This window comes from Maylandia zebra, unplaced genomic scaffold (assembly GCF_041146795.1).
Source record: "Maylandia zebra isolate NMK-2024a unplaced genomic scaffold, Mzebra_GT3a scaffold02, whole genome shotgun sequence".
NCBI classification, from domain to species: domain Eukaryota; kingdom Metazoa; phylum Chordata; class Actinopteri; order Cichliformes; family Cichlidae; genus Maylandia; species Maylandia zebra.
Genome location: NW_027490032.1, coordinates 2,072,743 through 2,086,178, shown reverse-complemented (window position 1 = coordinate 2,086,178; position 13,436 = coordinate 2,072,743). Strand labels below are relative to the sequence as shown.

Sequence of the window (13,436 nt, the reverse complement as noted above, 5' to 3'; positions counted from 1 at the left end):
AATAAACCTTGGGCCCACAAAAGGCTTTGAAAGAGATGTTGGAAACAAAACAACATACCATGTGATGTATCCAAGGAGTTTCAAAAAATTGGACAACACCACACATCTTGTGTTTTTTCCATTCAAAATTTCCGATCTACTGTGGCTTATCCGGTCTTTTACTCAAAGGTATGTGTGTATTACAAAGGTAATATTTTTATTTGGTCCTGTATCTTGGTTATTTAACATTTATAATTTGAAAGTGTAGTCTTAATGCATAACTGCAAGACAAAACCCTTTGAATATACACTTTTGTATATATAAAAAGCAAAACATGTTTTATATTTTCTAAAAGAAAAAGATGAATGAAGAAAGGAGAGCCCACAAGAAACAAAAGTAATGGGAAAAAAATGATCAGAATCCGAATCGCATTTATTAGCCAAGTATGCATGCACAAACACATACAAGGAATATGGTTCTGGTCGCTGGTGTCTCTCAAGCACAACAAAGTAAAATACACAATATATGAGCGACACAATGAACAATATACATAAACCACAATATAAAAATGTCTAAATCCTTATATACAGAAAATACAGGATTACAGACATGAATACCACAGAGTGTACATAAACTGCAGTTGCAATCTGGCAGTGTGAAGCAATGTGAAAGTTCAATGGTTTAGTAGGGAAATGGCAAGGGGAAGGAAACTGTTCCTGTTTTGGGTGGTCCTGGTCTGCAGGCTTCTATACCATCTGCCAGAAGGCCGCAGGTCAAAAGGTCTGTGTCCAGGGTGTGAGAAATCTGTGATGATTTCCCCTGCCTGTTTTCTGGTTCTTAAGAGGTACGGGTCCTGGATGGAGGGCAGGGGGGGTTCCAATGACCCTTTCTGCTGCCCGTAAAGTCCACTGCAGTCTGCACCTGTCCTTTTTAGTGGCTGCTCCATACCAGACTGTGATGGAGGAGCACAGGACAGACTCAATGACCGCAGTGTAGAACTGGATCAGCAACTCTTGTGGAAGACTACACTTCTCCAGTTGTCTCTGGAAGTGCATCTTCTGCTGTGTCTTTTTGAGGATGGAGGAGATGTTAGTCTCTCACTTCAGGTCCTGGGATATAGTAATACCCAGGAACATGAAGATCTTCACAGTAGACACCGGGTGGTCTGATATGGTGAGATGGAGCAGTGTTGATGTTAATGTCTCCTGAAGTCCACTATTATCTCTACAGTCTTAAGCATGTTCAGCTCCAGATTGTTCGGACTGCACCAGAGTAACAGCGGCTCAACTTCCTGTCGATACTTACAGAAAGACATAAAAGAGAGAAATAGAAAAGTGACATGTATTGAGTTAGGTCGGAGGGGGGGGACAATGTAATTTCACATGAGATAAAGTGGCAGTAGTGAGCAGCAGTACAAATTTGAGCAGTACAAGACTAAAAGTGGCAATTAGTGCAATATTGTCTCATGAAGGGTTTGTTCCCTTCGCCTCCGGGTCGGGGAATGGATCCTGACCGTCATCTGTGCTTATGCGTTGAGTGGCAGTTCAGAGTACCCAGCCTTCTTGGAGTCCCTGGGTGGGGTACTGGAGGGTGCTCCCCCTGAGGACTCTGTTGTCCTACTGGGAGTTTTCAATGCTCATGTGGGCCATGACAGCAAGACATGGAGGGGCGTGATTGGGTAGAACGGCCTCCTTGACGTGTTTGGAGACCACAGACTGGGACACAATGAAGGCTGCTTCTAACAGCTTGGACGAGTTTACGGACACTGTCACCTCCTATATCCACTTCTGCGAGGACAGCATTGTGCCATCACGCACCAGGGTGAGTTATAACAATGACAAACCCTGGTTTACTCCTAAACTCAAAAAGCTGTGGCTGGAAAAGAGAAAGGCGTTCAGAAGCGGAGACAGGGACTGCTACAGAGAGGCCAAGTACAGGTTCACTAAAGAAGTGGACATTGCTAAACATCAGCACTCTGAGAAGATGCAGCAGCAGATCTCAGAGAATGACTCGGCCTCTGTGTGGAAAGGTTTTAGGAATATCACAAACTACAAGCCTAAAACCCCCCACTCCACTGATGACTTGCTCTTAGCTAACACCCCTAACGACTTTTACTGCCGTTTTGACGAGCCATCAGGCAGCCTTCACACCTCCAACGGCCCCAACAATAGAGGCACTTTGGACACTCATTCCCCCACCTCTCCCCCCTCCATAGAGCCATCACCACCTTCAAACTGTTCACCTACAACACCCCCCTCCTCACCCCACACAAAAGAGGATTTCACACCACCTCCTCCCACCACAACTCTTCATATTCATGAAGCAGATGTGAGGAAGCAGTTTAGGAGTCTGAATGCTCGGAAAGCTCCCGGCCCAGACGGTGTGTCTCCTGCCACCCTCAGACACTGTGCAAACGAGCTGGCCCCAGTGTTTTCTGGCATTTTCAACTCCTCACTGCAGGCATGTCATGTGCCTGCCTGCTTCAAGTCCTCTACCATAATCCCTGTCCCCAAGAAACCTAGGATCACTGGACTAAATGACTACAGACCCGTGGCTCTGACATCTGTGGTCATGAAGTCATTTGAGCGCCTGGTTCGCTCCTATCTCAAGACCCTCACGGCCCCCCTCCAGGACCCCCTGCAGTTTGCATATAGAGCCAACAGGTCTGTAGACGACGCCATCAACATGGCCCTACACTTCATCCTGCAGCATCTGGACTCCCCAGGAACCTACGCCAGGATCCTGTTTGTGGACTTCAGCTCTGCCTTCAACACCATCCTTCCAGACCATCTCCGAGGCAAGCTTTCCCAGATGAATGTGCCTGATCCCATCTGCCGGTGGATCACTGACTTCCTGACGGACAGGAAGCAGCATGTGAGGCTGGGAAAGAATGTCTCGGACTCCCGGACCATCAGCACCGGCTCCCCTCAGGGCTGTGTTCTTTCTCCTCTGCTCTTCTCCCTGTACACCAACTGCTGCACCTCCACCCACCAGTCTGTCAAGCTAATCAAGTTCGCAGATGACACCACCGTTATTGGGCTCATCTCGGACGGGGATGAGTCTGCCTACAGGAGGGAGGTTGAACGTCTGGTGACCTGGTGCAGCCACAACAACCTGGTGCTGAATGCCCAGAAGACAGTGGAGATTATTGTGGACTTCAGGAAGCACACAGCCCCACTCCCCCCCATCATCCTGACTGACACCCCCATCACCTCTGTGGACTCATTCCGCTTCCTGGGTACCACCATCACCCAGGACCTGAAGTGGGAGCCCACCATCACCTCCGTCATCAAGAAAGCCCAGCAGAGGATGTACTTCCTGAGGCAGCTGAAGAAATTCAACCTGCCAACACGGACGATGATGCAGTTCTACACTGCAATCATCGAGTCCATCCTCACCTCCTCCATCACCGTGTGGTACGCTGGAGCCACTATCAGGGACAAACAGAGACTGCAGCGTGTTGTGCGCTCTGCTGAGAAGGTGATTGGCTGCAGACTCCCATCTCTGCAGGACCTGTACACCTCCAGGACACTGCGGCGTGCAGCCCGGATCTCAGCTGACCCTTCTCACCCTGGACACAGTCTGTTTGACCTGCTCCCCTCAGGCAGGAGGCTCCGGTCCATTCGCACCAGAACCTCTCGCCATAAGAACAGTTTCTTCCCCTCTGCTGTTGGACACATGAACAATAACCATATGACTGTCCCCGCCACTAACACATGACCCCACGCTGTGTCACTGCATCATTTCATGTTTGGCACTGATCACCACCTGCACTCATGTATATATCTTTCTACGTAGCACTCATAATTCTTATTCTCATGTATATATCTCATGTATATCTCATGCACATATCTTTCTACATAGCACTTTTAATTCTTATTCTTACTTTTATTTTTTTTTCATGTCTATTTAAGTGCTATTTATGACACTATGTTTGCACTGAAGCACCGCAGCAATTTCCTAATGTTGTAAACCTCAACATCTGGCAATAAACCCCATTCTGATTCTGATTCTGATTCTGATTGATCTGAGCCCTAGAAGTGTTTTGTTATTGGACTCCTGTGCAAACCACAGTTTGGCGATAACGAACACCATGTCCCTAAGTGCACAAGGCACCAGGACACACTAAAAAGCAGGTCGATGATCGATTTTGTTTGTATCACCAGACCTGAGGCCACATGTTTGGACATTAAAAGTAATGAGAGGGGCTGAGCTGTCAATTGATAGTTTGATCAGGTGGAGGGGGAAGACAATGGACAGACCTGGTGAACCTAAACGCACAGTGGGGGTGTGCTGGGAATGTCTAGCAGAGGTCTGTGAGATCCTCAACAGCATTGAGTCCGAATGGACCATGCAGCCGCAGCTCAGTGCAGCGGCTTCTGCAATGGAGATGCTGAACAAGGTAGTTGGTGCCTGTTGTGGTGGTAATCTCTGAACCAAATGGTGGACACCAGAGGTGAGGGGAGCCACCAAGCTGCAAAAGGAGTCCTTGGTTAGCCTGTGGGACTCTGGAGGCAGCTGATAGGTACCTACCTGCACTATGTATAGTGCGGGTGGAGTGCGGCTGACTTCGATTGAGAAAATTGTCAGGCAGTGGAAGGAATACTTCGAGGACCTCCTTAATCCCACAGGCACGTCTTCCGTGTAGGAAGCAGAGTCTGGGGACAAAGGGGATAAACTGCCACTCGTGGCAGAGCCCCAGGGATGCATAAGGTCCGCCCCGAGTTCCCGAGCGGAGGGTGTGTTCAAACTACAGGCGAATCACACTCCTCAGCCTCCCTCGGAAAGTCTATGCCAGGGTGCTGGGGAGGAGAGTCCATCCGTTAGTCAAACCTTGGATACAGGGGGAACAATGCGGTTTTCGTCCTGGTTGTGGAACACTGGATAAGCTCTTCATCCTCTCAAGGATTTAGGGTGCATGTGTTTTACGGACTTGGAGAAGGCATTTGACCGTGTCCCTCGAAGGGTCCTGTGGGGGGTGCTCTGGGAGTATGGGGTGTCTGGCCAATTGCTACAGGTCATTCAGTCCTTATACAACCATTGCAAAAGCTTGGTCCGCATAGCCAGCAATAAGTTGTACTCGTTCCTGGTGGATGATGGGCTCTGCCAGGGCACCAATTCTGTTCATAACTTTTTATGGACGGAATTTCTAGGCGTAGTCAAGTGGCAGAAGGCTTTCACTTGGATGGTCTCAGGATCTCATCTCTGCTTTTTGCAGATGATGTGGTTCTGTTGGCTTCATCGGGTGAGGGCCTCCAGCTCGCACTGGAACGGTTCGCAGCCGAATGTGAAGCGGTGGGAATGAGAATCAGCACCTCCAAATCTGAGTCCACGGTCCTCAGCCGGAAAAGGGTGGAATACCCACTCCGGGTCAGGGACGAGTTCCTGCCCCAAGTGGAGGAGTTTGAGTGTCTCGGGGTCTTCACGAGTGACAGGAGAAGGGAACGGGAGATCAACAGATGGATTGTACCAGACATCCAAGAAAGGGTCTCCAGTATAAAGAGTTGGACAGCACCAGTCTGCAACATGGTACACGCCTACTGGCTGAAGAAGCTGACTGCACTTCATGAGCACCTGACCGCACAAATGAACCAGCTGCTAGTTGACGAGAGACACCCAGAATGGCTTACCAAAGGCCAGACAGTCCTGATCCTCAAGGACTCACAGAGGGGACCGGTCCCATCCAACAACCAACCAATAACCTGTCTCAGTACCCCATGGAAGCTCCTATCAGGCAGATGAACAGGCACATGGCTCAATACATGAGTGGGGCACAGACAGGGATTGGCAAGAATACCAGATGTGTAGACTTAGCATTTGCCCGAGACTGCAAGACTAGGCTGACCAACCTGTGCACTGCCTGGATTGATTACAAGAAGGCCTATGACTTGATGCCCCACAGCTGGATACTGGACTGCCTAGACCTATACAAGATCAATAGGACCCTAAGAGCCTTCATCAGGAGCTCAATGGGGATGTGGTGGACAACACTCACCATCAAGTGCGGGATCTGTCCCCACTGCTTCTGCATAGGCCTGAACCCCCTCAATGACATCATTGACAAGACTGGCTACGGATACCGACTACAGAATTGAACAGTTGTCAGCCACATTGTAAATAAACCACATTATAACGACCGGATTTGTTTCCTGCGGCTGCTTGAGTCTTGGGGGGAAGCGAGTGCCTCACTCATGTAATTGCCTGGCCCTAGACGGGTCGTAACATGAATTGGGGGCTCATCCTCTGCCTTCTTCTGCGGTTGTTTTCGTGTGTTTTGGTCTGTTTGGCAGTTTTCTTGGTGTGGGGATAGTAGGTGTGTGTGGAATTATGGAGTTTTCTTTGGATGATTTTGTTACTTCGCTTTCATGGGATAAAATGGTGAAGTACAGGACAGCGGATTTGCTCATTATTGCTAGTTTTTATGATGTTCAAGTGTCCTATAGTGCCCGTAAAGCGGAGGTTAAGGACGCTTTGTGTGCAGGGCTGGTGGAGCGAAACATCCTTTCTGCCCCGAAGGCAGCTGTAGAGCAGCTTGGTGGTGGGGGTGTGAAGGTGGCTCCGGAGACTGAGCCGGATGCCAAAGGGCCTGTTAACGTGCTCTCGGCTGAGGCAGAGTCTGAAGCAGCTGAGTGTGGTATGGCCGGGGAACCCCTGGCGGGCCGGTCTAAGGAGGATCTCCGTTTGACACTCCGTATAAGGGAGGTGGAAACCCGTGCTAAAAAGCTTGAGGTACAAGCAATGCACCTCCGTGTCAGAGCTTTGGAGCTGGAGCGAAAGCCCTCCACATCTGCCTCTAGTCATCCTAGTACATCCACCGCTGTTCCGACAGGTTTTGACATCAGCACGTTAAACTCGTTCTCCCATTTCGTGAGGCCAAAGTGGACTCCTATTTTAATGCTGTTGAGTGTATAGCGGCCGCGTTAAACTGGCCGAAGGAGTTTTGGCCACTGTTATTGCAATGCAAACTGGTTGGCAAAGCCCAGGAGGTGTGTACCAGTTTATCAATTGAAGATAGCCTGGATTATGACATCATGAAGAAGACTGTGTTGCAGGCATATGAGCTTGTCCCAGAAGCCTACCGTCAAAAATTTAGGAAGTGTGAAAAAACTGCCAATCAGACGTTTGTGGAGTTTGCCCATGAAAAGAGTCGCTTGTTTGAACGATGGTTGCAGGCCAGTAAAGTAAAAGATCTTGAGGGGCTGAAAGAGCTTCTTTTGTTAGAGGAATTCAAAAAATGTTTGCCGGACCAAGTAGTCATTTATCTGAATGAGCAAAAGGTGACGTCACTTGCTAAAGCGGCAGTGATGGCCGATGAGTTTACGCTCACTCACAAAACTATATTTTCAGCAGCTGTCGCACAAAATATCAGGGTGGGAGAGGAGAGGAAAATAAAATCACCAAAGGTAGGACAGAAAGATAGACAGGAGGATGGTGGTAATCGCGACTGTTTTTATTGTCGCAAACCCGGACATCTGATCGCTGTCTGTCCCGCGCTCCTGAGGAAGGAGCAGCGCAAAGGCTCTAAAAATCCAGCCGGCATAGGTCTTATCCCTTGGAGATCCCTAAAAAAGACATCCACCTTGGTCCCTAATGGACATAAATGTCCATTCCCCAAAAAGTGCAATAAAAATATTATATATTAATATTTTTTTTCCACTTTAAATTGGTCAGTCTTTTAAAACTACTTCTCCCTGAAATATTCATATAAAGTTTTAATTATATTTTCGTTGTTTTAACCCTTTAAATCCCAGTTTTACTTCATGAGCGCCCTGTTTTTTTAGCCCCCAAAAACAAAAAAACTCAATATTTAAAAAAAAAAACATTTGAAGTAATATTTGATTGTTATTATAATTAGGCCTTTAGATGGACTAAAGATTGGCACCAAGAGTCATTTCGATCGCCTTTTTTTTTTTTTCCAGGAGCGCATTTCATAAAATGCACACTATCGACCACGCCCAAAAAGTGCAATAAAAATATTAAATATTATTTTTTTTTTTCACTTTAAATTGGTCAGTCTTTTAAAACTACTTCTCCCTGAAATATTCATGTCAAGTTTTAATTACATTTCGCGGATTTTAACCCTTTATATCCCGGTTTCGTCACATGAGCGCACTGCTTTTTTTGCCCCAAAAACATAAAACATAAAACATAAAATATTTTCCAAAAAAAACATTTGAAGTAATATTTTATTGTTATTATAATTAGGCCTTTAGATGGACAAAAGATTGGCACGAACATTAATTTCGATCCGGTTTTAATTTTTTTTCCAGAAGCCAAAAATGTCCCCAGGCGGCGCTGCTGCTCCTGCTCCCCCGGGGAGGAGTGCCTCTGCCGCGGGTGTGTTTCGCGCAGCGCCGGAGCATATGGTTCGGTTCCCGTGTCTGCAGCACACACTTCCGCTACCACGTGAAAACAAATACGTCATTTCCTGTTGATTAAAAAAAAATAAAAAAAAATCAAACGAACCTAAGGGCAGAAAATGGCCCGGAACGAGCAGCGGGCCAACCTGCTGCTGTACGCGGGAAATTAGTCTGCCTTTTCCGGGTATCTGTCTCGAGCAGGCCGCTGGAGAACATGTGTATGTTCCAGCAGGCGCCACCCGGTGGACAAATAAAAAAATTACAACTCTAAGGCCTGTAGTCCAAAACGAAACCTAAGCTGGAGACCTGACGATCCCTTTGACCGTAATTTTTCTGGCGTGAAAAATAGCGTTTATAATGGGTTTCAATGTGGACATTTTTGTCCAAAGGGACTAAGGTGGATGGATTGCTGTAACTTAGCCATTTTAGGCTGATTTAATGAATTGACACCACAATTAAAAAAAATAAGTAAAAAAAACATTCTTTGACAAATTTGGCTATATTCCACTCAACACAGTGAAGATGGTTTAAAACTAAAAATGAAAAAGACAATAAATGTCCTTAGGAACCTCCAAGGGTAAAGTTTCCCTTCGCCTAAAATGCATTCCACCTGTGATTTGCACCATGCGGATGCTGAAATAGAGCCACATTTTAAACCATTTATCACCACAGGCTTCGTTTCTGTGACGGGAGAAGAGAGGGATAAAGTGCCTGTTACTATTCTTCGGGACACAGGTGCGCATCAGTCATTTATGTTGGACAGTATACTGCCATTGTGAGATAAAACTGCTTGTGATTCAGATGTGTTAGTTTGGGGAATTAGAATGAGCGTTCTTCGGGCGCCGCTACACAAGGTGCATTTGCCCGTAATAATGGGGCATGTTAAAGTTGCCATGAGTTCCCAGTTGCCTATTAAAGGGGTTTTATTTATTCTGGGAAATGACTTGGCTGGTGGGACAGTTTTTCCACCGCCTGAAGTGGTGGAAACGCCTGTTGCCTCTGTCACTGATGTTGCCACCCCTATATCAAGTGTGTTTCCTGTTTGTGCTATTTGACGATATTATGGATGTCGCTGACACATTTATGGCGACGCTAGATGAAAGAAAGTCTCCCAGCTGTGAGAGTGGCAGAATAGGAAGCAGCAATGATGTGACAAAACTGATGCCAGAGTTGGATGAAAAGTTAAGTACGGATGCACTGATAACTGCTCAGCAGAATGACTCGTCACTGGCTCGCTGCTTTATATCCGCAGATGCAGTGGTGGCATATTGCCGTACCTGTACCACATGTCAGATAGCTGGGAAACCTAACAGACCAATCCCACCTGCTCCGTTAGATCCTATTCCAGTAATAGGCGAGCTGTTTGAAAAAGTGATATTGGATTGTGTGGGTCCCCTGCCAAAAACTAAATCCGGACACCAATACATCCTTACGATAATGTGTTCAGCAAGAAGGTTCCCGGAGGCAATTCCACTAAACACGCTGAAAGCAAAACCAGTAATAAAAGCACCAATTAAGTTTTTCTCTACTTTCGGGCTTCCAAAGGTTATTCAAACAGACCTAGGAACGAATTTTACTTCAAAAGTGTTTGCACAGGTTGTAGAGGAGTTGCAGATAAAACATGTAAAATCCAGTCCATACCACCCGGAAAGTCTAGGTGCGAGGTTAGAATGGCTTCATATAGGAAAAAATATATATCACATCTGCAGGACACCCTAAACTAGTTTTTTAATTAAGCAGCAAGGCAGAACAAAATCAGGGCTGTATCAAGACATAAGTGCACTACACTTATTTTTTAATTCTACCAAAGTACACTATTAAGATTCAGAAAAGTTTATAAAATTATTTAGTCTTGTTGTGCAAACAGGCCTGCATAACTTAATAAATATAGAATTTGAAAAGTAACAAATGGTGTCTAAAAAGATACGCTATAGGTACTAGATACATGTTCTGATGAGTTTTGTCAAACAACGATTTGACTAATATGTCTGTCTCACCTGAATCTTGTTCCATCTCTGTTCTGTCCTCATTCTCCTGTCCATCTCCCTCTCTGTTCCTCTCTCTCCCTCTTTGTGCTGACAATCAAGCCATACACCAACATCATCAACTATACAGTTGAAACCAGATATTTACATACTCTTCAGATAAAAACACAAACACTTTTTTAATTGCAACATCAAATCAGACTAAATGTTTATTTTTTTAGATTGATAAATATAAAAAACATATTTGTTAACTTTAAGAGTAAAGAGAGAAATTGTATGTATTTCTTAATTGAAAATGGCACCCAAATTGTATCTAAAATTGAGCCACACTTATGGAGCTCCACAATTCTTTTCCTGCTGGTTTGGTTGACATCTTTTGATTTTCCCATGTCAAAGAAACAGGCTCTGTGTTTTTCGGGTGCCTTATATAAGTTATAGGCATCCACAGGTGTGCCACCAATTTACTCACATGGACTCTACTAACCTATCAGAGGCTTCTTAAGCTCAGAATGGAATCGTCTGGAGTTTTCTTATTAATTAACAATGAAGTTAGTGAATATGTACTCCTAAATTTTATGAAAGTGATAAAAAATAGACAGCTCTCTCTCTCTCTTTATTCGGACATTTAACTAATTCAAAAGTTATTTCAATATTTATTTATCTAAAACAAAAGTTTATTCTAAATTCATGTTTAACAGTAAAAAAAGTGTTTTTATGTTTTTTTTTTCCCTAAAGTGTATATAAATATCAGAATCAGAATCAGAATACTTTATTCATCCCGAGGGAAATTAGGGTTACAGCTGGCAGCACGCTAATGGCGCATGCGCACTTACAAAGGAACCTTCTGACCAACTTTACACAAACATCACATTGGGCAGACATGTCAGAAGGTAGGCTGATAGGAAAAAAACAACGAAAATACACTACATGAGGTAAGAGGAGGAGAAAAAAAACTCCACTCAGACTGAGCTCCTAGTGGGAGAACAGTTTGATAACAGAAAAAACACCTCAGCACAAAAGCACATGACTATCAATACACCATAGAAACACAAGACAAGCAACAGGGGCGGGTAAAGGGTAAGAGAGAGCCGATGTAGACAGCGCATCCGGTCCTGCAGTATATCTGCGCTGGTCCAGTTGACTGCTATCTTCCCCAGTAGGGCACAAGCATCGAAGGCGTTGGAAAGGGAGGGGGGATGAGTGAGTGCTTATCAGTGTAAGTGTGTGTGTGTGTGTGTGCGTGTCCATAGTTTAGCTGAGACAGTGTCCTTCGGCCCATCAGGCTAAGTAAACAGTCCTCCAGCCAATCCAGGTGTCCTTCATGGGATGGGAAGAATAGCCGTAACATAGTCGTTATCAGGGAGTGATTGTTCGGCTCCAGCCTTGGGCCTGCAGCTGGCGCCGTTATGGGGGTCCGCAATCTCAATGTTGATTTTGTAAATTTCCAATGCGAGCAGCCCAGGAGAATTTTCAGGCTGCCCTAACACTCCGACACTGGCCTCTCGATCTCCCGTTGGAGAGCCACGAGCCTCCCCATGATGTTATCAAGCTTCTGTTCCATGGTGTTGTCATTCTTTTGATTCTGAGACCTCGCAGCTGCAGTGATCCGTTCCGTGATGTCGTCCAACTGTCGCTCAAGGGTCCCATTTTGAGCAGGCCTCTCTCTGATGTATCCCCCCATACGCTCAATGTTGTTGCTTTGAGCCTTCACAGCAGCTGTAAGCGTCTCCAAGGTGTTGACCATATTACGTTCGTTGTGAGAGGTTGCGCCTCGTCCCATCGCTTCAATTCCAGTGGGCAGCCTTGGGGGGGGTTTGAACAGCTGGTCCCGCTGTCTTATTTCTCCGATAAACCAGGGCTAAGCCAACTCCGATCAGCACGAACCCTGTTATCACGGTTCCGAATAGATAGATATCTTCAGCGTCCTCGATCAACAGTCCCGCCAGACACATGACCCTCCAGTTCTGCCACCCGTCCATCGTGTATCCGGCAGGGAAAGTCCCTCCAGGGCACTCAGGCTCTCCCGAGCCCAGACTTCTCGTTGAGAAAAGGGTGTCAATAGCATTCAGAGACCAGTTGATCAAATCCATAATTCTCTTTTAGGTTTTAGAGAACGACCGTGTGAGTCTATTCCAAGGGAAAGTAATGCACACGAGACAAGACAAGGACATAGAGGCTAAGCAGGGAAGATAAGGGTGAGGAGGAGAGGAGAAAAGTGCGACCGCCTTCGCTGAGAGCCAGAGAGAAGAAAATATCTGGTTTTAACTGTGAATATACTGCTGTGTATTGAAATTCCTCGTTTTGCATAGAAATATACTGAAAAAATTAATAAGCATAATATATAAAATAACATCTACCTGAGTTTTTTCTTTGAAAGAAGCCCCTTATGTCCACGGGCGACCATGGCTCAAGAGTTGGGAGTTCGCCTTGTCGAGCCCCGGCTTGGACAGTCTCGGTCGTTGTGTCCTTGGGCAAGACACCATACCTACCTACCGCCTACTGGTGTTGGCCAGAAGGGCCGATGGTGCAACATGGCAGCCTCGCTTCTGTCAGTCTGCCCCAGGGCAGCTGTGGCTACAACTGTAGCTTGCCTCCACACAGTGTATGGATGTGTGTGTGAATGGGTGGATGACTGGGTGTGTAAAGCGCTTTGGGGTCCCTAGGCGGGACTAGTAAAAGCTAGACCGGTGTTGAGACATCCAACTCTAGTACATTCAACCAGCCTCACAACAGCAGACCACGTGTAACCACACCAGCCCACGGGATCCATTGAGACCAGCTACCCGCACAGCTGCAGCAACAATCAGTTTGCATGACCGAAGAATTTCTGCACAAACTGTCAAAACCATCTCCATGTTTTATCACATGGTTTATCTGTCCAAAACGCACTTGTCGAGGATGTGGTGTTCTCTGACCATATGCCTTTTTTTATGTGATATTGTTCTTTTTAATCCTGTTCTTAAGCGTGCTGTACGTACTCGATGTTATCGTGCTTTTGGCTCAGATACTGCCGAGCGTTTTTCCATATTGTTTGACCAATTTATTTCTTATCCTCCTGAGTTGTCCACCTCAGATGGATTAGTTTCTTGTTTGGATTCTGCTTGTAAATCTG

General features: G+C 46.0%; 1 protein-coding gene across 1 annotated transcript in view; it reads left to right on the top strand.

Annotated features, from left to right (window-relative positions):
- Positions 1-13,436, top strand: part of LOC106674525 (CMP-N-acetylneuraminate-beta-galactosamide-alpha-2,3-sialyltransferase 1-like) — a 45,918-nt gene that overhangs the window by 8,441 nt on the left and 24,041 nt on the right. The window contains exon 4 of the mRNA XM_076880967.1: positions 1-168. Coding sequence (XP_076737082.1) covers positions 1-168 — 168 coding nt within the window. The remainder of the gene's footprint in view (positions 169-13,436) is intronic.